The sequence below is a fragment of the Anas platyrhynchos genome, chromosome 25, assembly GCF_047663525.1.
Source record: "Anas platyrhynchos isolate ZD024472 breed Pekin duck chromosome 25, IASCAAS_PekinDuck_T2T, whole genome shotgun sequence".
Classification (NCBI taxonomy): domain Eukaryota; kingdom Metazoa; phylum Chordata; class Aves; order Anseriformes; family Anatidae; genus Anas; species Anas platyrhynchos.
The window spans coordinates 9,480,336-9,493,139 of record NC_092611.1 but is presented as its reverse complement, the minus strand read 5'-3'; the positions used below and the strand labels follow the sequence as shown (position 1 = coordinate 9,493,139).

The 12,804-nt window shown below is 50.7% G+C and overlaps 1 protein-coding gene across 2 annotated transcripts; it reads left to right on the top strand.

Moving 5' to 3' along the window:
• Window positions 1-899: 899 nt before the first annotated feature.
• LOC106020456 (uncharacterized) lies at window positions 900-12,563 on the top strand. Of its 2 annotated transcripts, XM_021279453.4 has the most exons (7): window positions 900-1,197; window positions 2,194-2,419; window positions 4,247-8,648; window positions 9,045-9,284; window positions 9,973-10,129; window positions 10,508-10,637; window positions 11,112-12,563. In XM_021279453.4, exons 2-7 carry the CDS (start codon window positions 2,362-2,364, stop codon window positions 11,261-11,263), a joined length of 5,139 nt encoding a protein of 1,712 aa, XP_021135128.1. In that variant the 5' UTR covers window positions 900-1,197; window positions 2,194-2,361; the 3' UTR covers window positions 11,264-12,563. The 2 variants fall into 2 exon arrangements, with proteins under 2 accessions (XP_021135128.1, XP_021135129.1); XM_021279454.4 differs by lacking the exons at window positions 900-1,197; window positions 2,194-2,419 and adding an exon at window positions 2,623-2,729.
• The last annotated feature ends 241 nt before the right edge of the window (window positions 12,564-12,804 follow it).

Genomic DNA, 12,804 nt, shown 5'->3' with positions numbered 1-12,804 from the left:
TCTGGAAATCAAAAAAAAAAAGCACAGGTTTATTGGGTTTTTAAGATGCTTCTCTAAAACATATCCCTTGAAGACTTTGAAGTCTATGTATGTAAACTTATCTCTTTAGAACAGTGGCTGACAAATTACAGATCATCTCCTTTTTCAAACAGGTGCTGAATCTTCTTGCTTCAGAAGAAAAAGATTCTCTTGTGCCTGTTTTTTTTTTTTCTCCACTCACAGTGAAAATCAATAATAATGCTTTTTTTTAAAAAATGTTACCTTTAAATTGTGGGCTGCCTAGGCAAATATGTAACAAACATTGATACCTTTGTGGAGTATTCCAGTCCAAATCAGCACTGCTCTTTCACTGTGACAAATGCCAAGCATTGTCTTAGCGAAAAAGTCCATTGAACCCTGTGTTTACAGAGGTAGGATGTCAAAGGGGGATTGCAGGTGTACTGTGACACCAGAAAATTGCAGGAGCTGAAATCCCCTTAAAAGCCTGAAAGCTAAAGGTCTTTCTTGACTTTGACTGACAAGTCGGGTGTTGCTTAAAAGAAGCCCTGACATTCCAGTTGCTATTGCTCCCAAAAGAAAATGGTGAGCGGGTAACAGAATTGCTTCTAACTTCCCTCTGCAAAAGGTCGTTGAACTCACTCATCCTCATCAACAAGCATTAACACTGCAGAGTGTTTATGAGCAGGCTGGGCACTATTGCCATTTGGGACTGGGACATGGACCCAAGCAATTGGGCCATTTCAGAAGGGTCATTGAGCTTGTACAAGCTATAATCCCATTTGAAGTACAAAGAACCTGCCAGCATGATACAGGTTGAATGGCAGACCTCAAACTTTGATCACAGTGCCTTGGAAGTGGTAACAGCAGCTGTAATCTAAGAAATGCAGGACTGGGCCTGCTGACAGCTGTGTGCAGACAAGGCCAGGCAGGGGTCAGATTAGTGAGCAGCAGAGAAAGGAGGCTGCAGCTGGGAGGTGTGGAGCTCCTGGAAATGGAGCTTTCTCCATTCCCCACGCATTTTGTGTGCTAGCTAACGCGACAGATTACTGTGTGCTGGTTGGGGGTAAGACACTGACTAAAACTAGAGTCCCCATGTGTCAGGTGCTGAACAAATGCCAGTCAGGATAACTTCCTTCTCCAAACGACTTAAAGAGTGGCAGAGAGATGAAGTGGCCTGACCTTGCTTATCCTGCTCAGGTGAGTGACGTGGCTGGGACTGGAAATGGGGTCTGTCAGTACCTAACCTACTGCGCTATCTGCACAACACTTCATCAGTTTGCTGAAGGGCGGATAATGCCTTATTGTTATTACCCTCAGCAGCAGTCACCTCTTCCTTGGTGTCCTTTACAGTGCTTTTCTGAGCTGTCATTATGCTGCTTATCTGAATTATTCTCATTTTTTAGATGCGATTTCCACTGCACTCACAGCACTCGTGGCTATGTAATAATGTTCTCTCTTATCTCCTTAGCCTACATTGCTCGAAATTTTCCATCTCCCAGAGTTTCTCTTGCTTTTGTGTGTGTGCAGCTGCCTGGTGCTAAAAGGGTGCCTGACCCGTACTGCTTGCAAACTTCAGGCCAACATTTGCGAGGACACTGGAGCCTAACTCCCAAAGGAGAAAGGGGCGTTACTCTGACTCTGCTTGACAAGCCTCTGGCCTTTTCTGTTATTATGAAAGTTTAAGCTGTACTTGTTAAGCCGTTTGTCATGCTTGTGCTTTCCCTACGGTTCTTACTCCAGCCTCACAGGAGCCAGAGGGGTCAGGCCCGTGCTGCAACCAGGCTCCCCTGGCCGATCCAGGGCAGGCCCGGTGGGGTGGTGGTGGCAGCACCGCAGCCGCTTTCCTCTGTGGCCTAGTCCTACCCGACAGGCCGTGGGGAGAGAATGTGTGCCCCTTGGGCTCACGGAGGCAGAGTGGTCAGGTTTTTTTTTAGTGAGGTGCCTCCATCAGGCATCCAGGCTGATCCCTGTGTTTGCCTCAGCACAAACTGTCAAAAACTTCAGACCCTCGTTGACCCAGGCACCATTTTACCCTTTAATTCAGAAACAAAGTGCTGCTTCGCACAGGCAACCTCTCATGTTCACAATCACTTTTTCAATTTTTGCAATGCACATGAACACACACGTTTCTGTTAAAAATCAATAGATTCCAATTGGTGCGGGCTTTGATTTTTTTTTTTTTTTTTGGAACAGGTTATTGGTTGCTGTCTGACCTAAGCTCTTATAAAGTAACCCAATACTCTGCCCCTCCAGAACAAACCCAGCAAATGCTCCCTGCTGAGGAGCAGCAGTGAGTCCTTAGCAGGCTGCTCCCCATCTGGATAGGCTGTTATTGGGGTGACTCAGGAGCTGCTTCACAAAATGCAGGAAACGTTTCCCATCTTTATCCTGATTGCATCTGAACTATTGGATTTATCTGGTGAGTAATGTGCCCTGTCCTAAGCTCATGTGCTGACTTTCTGCCGGCTTCTCCTGTAGGGTCAGTGAGCAGAAAAGCTATGTTAGGTACTGTGCCATCAGTCTCAGGTGTGAGACAGCAAGGAGATCAAGGAGCAACCTCATTGTTTGTGCAGCTGTGCTGTAAGGCTCAAGATTTTGTTTGAATGGTTTCTGCTGTGGGAGTGTTGGGATCAGGGCACAGCTGTGATATGAATCTGACCTGGGAGAGGGTCCCTTCCCTGAAGGGTGTGGAGGAAAGCAGAGCCAAACAGCCACTTCTCATAGAGCCGGTCAATAGCACAACTGGGGGCTAAACTCACATCTGCTGCAGCCTAGGTTAAAAAATATATTTCCAGGCATCATTGTTCATTACATTAAGTGGGGTCTTGCCTGTTCACTGTACAGTAGTGCACTGTTCTGCATTTTCTTTGGGTACAGCTGGCTGGCCAAACATTTCTGACAGCTTGAAAGCAGTTTGTAATGTTGTTGTGCCTCAAGCAACTTCCTAGGGCTACTGTCACTCATAGCAGGGCACCACTCAGTCTTCACTTTCTACCTCGTATTGTGAGCCTCTGAGCATACACTGCAAGGGTGCATAAATTAAACTTGGCTCTTGAAAGCAGCCTTGAGTCTTCAGGCAGAGTAGTTTCTTCAGTAAAGATAAACTTAGGAGTGGGCGTTCAAGGAATTTTCCACCAAATTTGTAATTCTATTTGTCTTGTTTTTAAATTAACTTGTCCCATTGCAAGGTGTATTTATGTATATTTATAGCACTTTTTTAATCGGAGACCTTGATTCGGTAAAGCATTTGAGTGCATGCATATCTTTAGGCAGATCACTTATGTTGCTTTGCTGAGCTGGGGCTAAATACAACAGGAATTCTGTCTGTTTATGCGAAATCACAATTCAAAATATTTTGTAAGCTTAATATCCCAGCCTCCATCATCCTTTAACTTCCTTTTTTTTTTTTTTTTTTTTTTTTTTTTTTTTTTTTTTTTAAGCAATATTTCAGGTCCTTTGGTTCCCTTATATTGCCTTTGCCTGCTCATTATTACCAAAGTACTACTGGTTCTGCAGGTGACCACAGGGAAGTCATCATCTCCTCTCGAGGCATTGCACTTGGGCACCAACCCCAGGGCTTTTATCTGAAATGAAGCTGCTCAGCCTCTGCTTTGGCTTTGTCAAAAACACAATTTAAATGCATAGCACTTAAATGCATAATCACATCTTAGTTTTTAGATGCATGCAGTCGCTGGCAGGTGCCTAAGGGAAAATGCTTAAAGTTTTGGGGGAGGAAAGTCCATTAATATTTTAGTCCATGGCTTTGAAAGCATCCTTGCAAATGTCAACATTCTGAATGTGAGGAGAAAAAAAAATAAATGTGTGGACTAAACAATAGCATTTAAAATCTTAGGTCTGCCTCTAAAATGACAAAGTGTCTGCTCTGGATGTGAAAAGCTAAAGGTAGCACGCTTACTAAGCTCTGTGTCACTTTTTCAAAACGAAACAGCTTGGTACAGCCTGGTCAGCCACTGTGAATGGGGAAACTCATCACAGGACTGGGGTACGGGGGGGCCAGGCAGGTATGCTCAGTCACATAGACATGGATTTTTTTGATGCTGTTGAAGAGCTACTAGCCTGTTCCTGGGCAACCTGGGGGCTTTGTTCTCTGTAATGCCTGTAAGAACAGCAGTGCTAGAGCTGCCTGTCCTCCTCCTGAAACATTCTCCTTCCCTCTCAGCCTGCTGCAAACTGTGAAAAGCTCACCTACAAGGAAATAGACAAAAGCTTGCTTTCTGTTCATCAGGTGCCTCCAGAGACGAGCCCCACATCAGTGGAGCACCAGGCCTGGGCTCTGCTGGGGGAGCCCAGCTGAGAGCCGAGAGCAGCCCGGTGCCCAGCGAGGAGCAACCCGTTACAGGAGCTGACTCGGAGGAGGTGACCTTCCACTTCCAGACTGCAGCAGTTGATCCTACCAGTGAAATGACAGCTGACTTCATTGCTGTCCACACAGAGAGAGCTCCAAGAGCAACAGCCACGCTGCCTAAGGAGGTGGTTAGGAACTTGGAGGGGTCTGATCGACTGCCTGCTTTAAAACTCCAGGATGGAGATGCATTTCCTAACAATCTCCTGAGTAATGTAAGTGTCCCCTCCTCTGCACAAGGACCACAGGCCACCACCCATCCAGAGCAGTCAGAGAGGTCAGTGCCAGGCAGAGCTCAAACTGTCCCCGAGGCTGCCCTCAGCCCGACCAGCAGTGCTGGGCTGCCCCAGCCCACTCCCACTGTGGGGGTGCACCAAGACTCTCGGGGGGTTGCAGCCATCTCTCCCATTCCTATTCTCAAGCAGAGGGAGGTGCCAAGTCCTAAAATTTCTCTTCTGACTTCAACGGTAAATTTCCATCCTCCAAGAAAAGAGACAGCAGCATATCCGTTTCCCACCAGTGTTAGGATGGCTCTTGTAAATGCAGGGGTGGGCCAGTTACCAGCACTAGCACCCCCCACTACAAAAAGGCCAAAGGATGCAAGTCCCCAAGTCCAGCCTGACAGCAGAGCTGCTGTGACACCTGCATACGTCAAGAGTGTAGATGCTCAACTTACTACTTCTGTAATCGCACAAAAGCCAGCTTCGGTCGGCCTTGATGCAGCCTATTTCAGAGTCATGAAAACAACTGCTGTTCAGTTTCCCCCTCTTTTATCTCTTAACCAAGAACCAGCAGGCAGTGAAGACAGAAACTCAGTAACAGCTGTGATAAAGGGCTCTAGACACTCAACTGTGTTGCCTGCTCTTCAGCAGCTCCTGCAAGGCACTGGGCACTCTTCTTCATTACCAATGCATCCTGAAGCTCTAGGTCATGATGATTTGATTCCACCTCCATTTCAAGGGGCTGTCAATGTAGCTGGTAGACCACAGCCTCTCCTGTTGTCCCGGACTCTCAACTGTACTAAGCACCATGCTTCACATGACACTAACAGGAGCACTCAGGAAAGCACAGTCCTAGTTTTACAAAGAGATGCTGATCACCAGATGATGACAAGTAAGCCTGAAAAATCCACATCCTCTGAGAGCCCCCGGGCTTCTTCTAATTCACCTTCACTAGGGCAGTCACAAATCGCCATGGTAAACCTCTCCCAAACTACCAGAGAGCTAAAAGGAGCCACGTTTCCACCCCTTCCAAGTGCATCTACCTTGGAGAAGGCAGCCCTTCCACCTTTAAGCACTCCTGCTGCTGTTCACGCAGCAATTCCGCCACGAGCTACATCTGTTCCTCCTTATGCTGGATTGCAGCCGATGGGTGTCCCCACCTCTGCTGCGAGAGGACTCCACGTACTGACTTCAACTGCTGGTTCTGGGTCTCAGGTTCAAGGTGTTTCAGCCCATCCTGGACCTCAGGAAGCATTTGCTGCGATGCCACAGATGAGCACAGTGGAAGATTCCAAGGGACAGAAAAGTCTTCCACATCGGATAGATAAGGCTGGTTCTCCACTGACTCCACAAGCCAGCGTGGTCTCCAGCCCCTCTGGACTGCATGAGGAGAACCAGAAAGCTTCTCGTGACAGCTCTGCCCCTTCAGCCTCCACGATCCAGCATGCTGGCAGCCTGGAAGCTTTTGTTGCCAGCTTGCACCCACCCCACGCACAGGAAAGCCAGTCCAGCACAACAACAGCACGTCCTGAGCCGGCAGTGCCCGTTGTTTCTCAGATCCCAGCACATCTGGCCCAAGCACTGCTGCAGCAGTTTGGTGCATCGCATGATGCAGCTACCAAAAACCTCAGCATTTTCAGAACTGATCACCCCAAAATGTTCCCATCATCTCTGTATTTGTCCTTTCTGCTTAAGAATACTGATGGCATGATATGCCTGCTTCCCATGCAAGAGTCCCCTTTGCCTGCAAGTTTCCCTAATATCAGTGTTGGGACTCTGGTTTCTGTTCAGCAAATCCTGGCAGCATCAAATTCTTCATTAGTAGATCTTGCAAACTTGCAAAATGGAAGTCCTTCTAGCTTAATTCTGGTTAAGCCTGTTTTTATCCTTTTTCCCACGGACAGAGCAGACTTACAGATGGTGCCCTCTCCTCAGGGTGAAGATGACCACAGAAGTGCCCTCTTATTCACAAACAAGCAAGGTCTGACCATGGTTACCAATGGACACAGCCGTGATATCCCAGAGAAAACCAGCTCCTCGTATCCCACTAGTGAGTCTCTGAGACCTCAGACTGCTCTCTCCACTGCTCCTGACCAGCGAGCAGAGAAAGCAAAAGCAACTTCTCAGCCAGTGCTGACTACTGCGAGTTACGTGGCCAACCCTAGTTCCTTTCAAGCCACTGCCCCAGCAGCAGATCACTTTCTGGACCTGCAGCTGAGGATGAGCATAGCAGCACAGGCTGCTCACCCGCAGGAGATGCCTGAGGGGCTGCAGGCAGCGCCTGCCCCTTCCCTGGGGGCTGAGGAGCCTTCCCCTGGTGGTACGGCAACCAAGCCTCCTGCCCCCCCAAGGCAACCAGTACTGGTGCCTGCACAGCATAGCCCTACAGCCCCCACAGGGTTTTTAAAAGCTGAAAAGCCTCTTTCTTCTTCTCTAACCCCTTTGCTGTCAGCAGTGGGGCTCACTGCTCTTCCGATGCCAGCTCAGCCTCCATTTACTGTCGCAGGGTCTGGGGATCAGGGGCAGCGCGGTGTGGGACTGGCGCTACAGAGCACCACCCGTGGCCAGGGCTCAGTGAGCCCATCTTCCTCTGCCCCAGTGCAGTGCACAGAGTGTTTGAGCTCAGCTGGAACTGTAAAATATCCATTAAAGATGTCCCCAAGCATTGTGCCTTTGCCGTCCATGTCACAAAGTCAGCCAAGCACCGAGTCACTCCAAAGGCTGCCGTCACAAGTTGCATTTGTACCCAGCACCGTGTCGGCTTTCTCAGCATTTCTAGCTGGAAATGATGGCAGAAGCTCAGCAGCGGACAGCACTGCTTCTTCTGGAGTCACTTTGCATGCTAAAGCAGCATCAGTCCCCCCCACCTCTATAAAACCTGATCTCACCACGCACTTGGAATTTATTACCATCATGCCCAAGCCCATGGTCAGGATGGAGACCCCAACAGCAGTACCAGCACGCACCATGCAGTCAGCGAAGGTCAAAACAGCAGCTTCTGGGAAACTGCTGGTGACCAGCACCCCCCCAGAGATGTACAGCACGTCCCCCGTGAGCCTGCCCTCACCGGTGTCTGTGCGAGTTCCCCTGCCATCCGCTGCGAAACGTGACCAAAGCAGTCAAGCACCTTCTGCATTGTCCTCACCAGCCAGTCTGGGAGAAAATGGGAAACCAACCGAAGGCACAAGCCCAAGAAAACGGGGATTCTTGGGAACCAGCACGTCCCTGCCGGCCGTGTTTAGCACAAAGGCAGAGCAGCCCCCTGCAGCAGCTCTTGGCAGCCAGACTGGTGTAGCTCCAGCACAGCCGTCTGCGGCTGCAGAGCCTGTGATTGCTCTCGAGAGTGAGCCTAAATTAACACAGACCACCTCGCCATCTCCATTAGCGGTGACTTCTCTCTCTGCAGCTAAGAATGATTATATCACCACTTCAGTTACCCCAAAAAAAGTGTTTTTCCTGCCAACATCAGCTCTCCAATCTGACCCAAAGGTGGTGTTTCCTACAATGGCTGTAATGAACAGCTCAGCTAAGGTCCCTGCATCAGGGACAAAGAGTGAGGATGTGTTTCTGGAAGGGGACACGGCCACTGCCAGCCAGGAGCTCAGCCAAGCAGCCACGTCCTCAGCACCTCAGGCCCGGGAGGAGAAGGTGCCCAGGGAAGCCCGCATGGAGCAGGACGCTGCTGGGCAGCCCACGGGGCCATCTACAGCAAAATCACTTTCTGTACCTGCGAGTAAGGTTACCAGTGAGCCAGCTGCCTCCAATAAAGCAGCTGATGATGATGCTGAGACGCTCCTAACCAGAGACCTGAGACCACTGCCTCCTACCACAGAGAGCCCCTTGCGTCCTGCGGGGGCCATGGCAGCACGCACAGCGGTGAGCGATCCCCAGCTGGGTGCCACGGGCACGGAGGCCGAGGAGGATGCCGAGGAGGAGGCCGGACCACACTGGGTGACCCACAGAGCCCCCACAGGCTCAGAACCTGCCCTTACACCCCTGGGTTCGGAGCTGAGTGACTCCCGGCAGAGGAGGGTTCTGCAGCAGGACGGTGCCGTTCTCAGCGGGTAATTGTCACGGCGAGTTGGTGTTCAGGCTGAGTGATTTACGGGGTGTGGGGGGGTCAATAGCCAAATTGCTCCATGAGCTCAGCATCACGGGTATGATGTATTGTTGTTTCCAAAGCATTCAGTTCATTCTGCAGTGACCTCACAGCTTACAGGAAAAAATCTTTTCCTGTTTCAGATATTAATGCTGTCCTTTGGACCTCACTTTCTTTTTCACAGTAGCCTTTGACTCTCTGCCTCTCCTCCCAAAACAATTCTACGTGCAGATTCACAAGTGGGAGCATCTGCTAGCACTGTTTGCACACTGAGCTCACCGATCTGCTTGGTTCCACCGAGGGACCTGATCTTAATGCAGAGCCGGGCTGGGCTTCAGCTTGTTTCCTTCTTTCCCTGCAGGATCGCAGTTGTCAGCGATGAGGCCTGCGGCTCTGGCAACTACACGGTGCAGATGAGCCTGCGCCCTGTGGCAGAAGCGAGCCCGGAGCTGCAGGGCTCAGCGCTTCCCCAGGACACCTTCCTGGCCTCCCTGGCCATGCGGAGCAGCAGCAGCCAGCCCGTGCTGCGGGTCCGCTCCTGCTGCGTGACACCCTCCAGCAGCCCGGGGGGCCCCGGCGCCGTGTGCTGCCTCCTCCCCAGGTACGGCATGGGGATGGCCTGGGGACACCCCTCTGCTCCTGTCCCAGGGCTTCAGCCCAGTCTCTTTGGTGCTGAGTGAGATGAAAGTGGTGAGAATGAACCCAGGAGTGCTCTGCTCCCCTCGCTGTCAGCACCAAGGGCTCCGTGAGGCATGGGGCTCTCCTCCCTTCACCTGTTATTTTATGCAATGAGCTTTTTTTTTTATGCACTTCCACATGATGTTCACGGCTATTGCTGCCTGGGTTGAGCACAGGGGTGTTGGAGGATTCATTGGTTCATGTTTATAAAGCCACCAGGGCATGAAATGTGTGCTGCAAGTGCTACATGTCATTGCCATCAGTAAAAAGGGATTTCAGATTTACCTGTACTGGATAAGGGGAGGTCACCTCTACACTGCCTCTGGAGATGTCTGGATCAGGGAAGGGTCATCACATCACAGCAGCCTTTGCAATGGTTTAGCACGATAACCCTCCAAGAAACAGTTCTGCTATTCCAGGGTGCTGCCCTCCACAGCAGGTACACGTCCAGGCTGGGGTGCTGAGGTCTGCTGGATTTCTCTTTGACTCTGCCTGCAGCTACAGACACCTGCCCCAGACCTTGTGCAGAGCAGTGCCAGCACATCTCCCTCCTCCCTGCCCTTACACAGGGAGTGCTGGAAGTTGAAGCTGCTTCCATTTGTCCTTGCCAGGCTGCTACCTGAATGCAGACACATCCAGCTGCTGCAGAGCAGTGAGCCCAGAGCTGCCAGCTTCACCATCCAGCTGTTCCAGATGCTGAATCACTCGGTGGCTTATTTGCACTGCGAGCTCAGTGTGTGTCTGCACGGCAAACCGGGCTGTGAACAGGTACGTGGGCAGGGTCCGCCCTCACTGGCCTCAGGATCTTTTGGAAAGATTTGGTGCTTCCAGCAAGTGCAGTCGATGTAAAGAGCCTTGAAGGAAGGCTATAAAGCTCCAGAAATAATTTATCTTTGCCTTGAGTAATCCAGATGAGAAGTATATTAACAAGCAAGTTAATCACTAGGGAAAAGGAATTATGGACTAGATACTGACACGGGGCCAGGTCCAAGCATTGGGCGAATCATCCTTGGAGCAGCAGCAGAGCTGGATGGAGCCCGAGCACAGGGGATGGCTCCAGCTGCTGGGACAGAGCAGAGCCACTGGTGCAGGGTTTGGGATGCCACATTTGGGACATGTTCAGAGCCTTCCACCTATCTTCCCCAGGGCTGCATTGACAGTGTGGAGCCGCTTCCCCAGCCAGGTGACAGGAACAGCCCTGGGCAGCTGCGCAACCTGATCTCGTTTGGTCCAGTTCTGCGACTCAAGGACAGGTTTCTCTATAAGCCTGTGCAAGGTGGGTCCCTGATTTGCATCCCTCTCTGGCTCTCTTGCAGAAGTCTCTGCTCAGTGTGACTGCCTGCTGTAAGAAAAATGACAGCGGAATAAGGCTGGTCACCAGTCGGGAGCATTTTCATTTTCTTTCTATCCACAGATGAAATACAGCAGCTGGTTTAGTTAATCAGATGTTGTCCAGCAGTTAGAAAGGGGAGAGAGTCAATCCAGCCTGTCATGAGCATGACAGACTACTTAAATCACTGGCACCATCTCTGAGAGTCACTTAACTTTTGTGTCTGATGTTCTTATGCAAAGAGTATTTACTGTGAGATCTGAAGGCAAAGTGTGTTAGAAGGGGAACTACCCGTCCAGGCTGCTCTGTGGTAGAAACAGCCCTACATGCTTGATGTGCTATAAGGATGAGGTTTTAGCCTCCTCTTTCTTCTTACTTATCTCCTTAACGCTGTTCACAGCTCGATTACTTTATTTCCAGGTCCCGATTCTGCCGTGCTGGTGCCCATTCTGCTGGGGTCCCTGACTGGCTTTGCTGTCCTGGGCAGTGCTTTCATCAGCCTTTGGCTGCATCACAGACAGAAAACCAAAAGCTCAGGTTGTCCACGGTTTGGAGAAATCCGTGGCCTGTGAACTAGGAGCAGCTGACTTCTGCAGATCCCACAGCACAGCTACAATGATCAGAAAAGCGACTGATTCTGCATTGCACACTGTATTGCTTTGTAGAGCTTCTGCAGACCCAGGGCGCAAGCTCTCCAGCCTCTGCCTTAAGCGCATCTCTCCTGCCTTTCTTCCCTTCATTGTGAGCTGATCCACAAGCTGCAGCATAGAGAGGGCTGTAGGAGCAGCTCAGCTAAAAGGGAGAGCAGAGCTCACAATGCCATATGTGCAAGCACCAGCACGCAGTCTGTTCACAGAAATGGAAAAGTTGTCAGGGTGCAGGGATCTACCTAAAATAAAGCACTAGACTAGAGCCATGCCAGCGGGCAGACCAGCTTGTTAAGAAAATAACAAAACTCAAGGTTAGTGGCTGGGAACAGGGAGAGGAACCAAGAGCTTCAGAGATCCAGCTCAGCAGCTCATCTCAGCAGCTTTTCTCACGTCTCAGGAGCTGGGTCCCATTTCTCTTCGCCTGTGCTCGTGCTGGTGTTCTCTTGCTTTTGGTGGAATCAAGTTTCCAGTATCCTCCTGTTAGTAAAATCTACATAATGAGAAAAAAAGTTCAGCACACAAAAGCTTTGTCTATAAGCCCGCGTTTCAGAGCACATTAAAAACACCCCATTCACCTTCTACATCCTAAGGTTTCTTTACCCCTGGGGCCAGGATGCAGGCAGCAAAGGGGCTGTTGCCAGAGCACCTGTGTCAAATGCAGCAGAGGAGTAGCTCACACTTCTACCTGGGTCCTTTTCCCTACAAGAATCTCTGCAGATCTGCTATGTAGCTACAAATTCTAGGTCAAAACCCAGTGACAACTACCCTGCAGAAACACTAATTATTATTTGCACAGCAGCAGTGCTAAGGAAATCAGCACCGCATTGCATTCAACAGTGCCTTACCTACACAGCCCCTGTGCTAGGCTCTTAATGCCATTTATGCCCCAGACGAGTGTCATTAAACCCTCTTTACAGCTTTCAAGGCATAAAGCAAACTAAAAGCCTGTGTGCATCATAGCTCAAAGTGTTTGGCTCTCCTGCGCCCCAGCCCTGCAGTTTAGCCGAAGGGCTGCCCTCCTGCCTACAGCCGGCTCTGCACAAGCAGCAGGGAGCGGAGCAGACACTGAAAGCCATGCTGCTTTGAGCACCGTGCACCCACAACACATCCCTGTCTGAAGCACGGCAGCTTCTCAGGAACACGGAGAGAGGCTGTGCCTGGCTCAGGAGCTGGGCACAGCACCCAGGCGTGGCTGGGGGCAAAGCGGGGGACACATGGGGGTCTTCTGTAGTGGGACCAGGGCCCGGGGGGGCAGCGGCTGCCTCTGGGACAGGCGGGGAACTGTCAGCGTGGTGCTCAGCAGGCACCCTGTGGTAACATGGGTATGGTGCAGGAGGTCAGAGTTATCTGGGGGGGAGCTGGATTGACCTCAGCACCACACAGCCGCCCCCTTACCCTCCCCTCTCCGGGATGGGGGAAAGAATCAGAAAAATGAAGCCTGTGGGTTGAGATAAAGGCAGTCC

Excerpts from the sequence above, each read along its gene's own strand:
- LOC106020456 (XM_021279453.4), top strand. The coding sequence starts at position 2,362 with ATGCAGGAAACGTTTCCCATCTTTATCCTGATTGCATCTGAACTATTG. Across the intron at positions 2,420-4,246 it reads TGAACTATTGGATTTATCTG|GTGCCTCCAGAGACGAGCCC; the intron begins GTGAGTAATGTG and ends TCTGTTCATCAG. Across the intron at positions 10,130-10,507 it reads GCAAACCGGGCTGTGAACAG|GGCTGCATTGACAGTGTGGA; the intron begins GTACGTGGGCAG and ends TATCTTCCCCAG.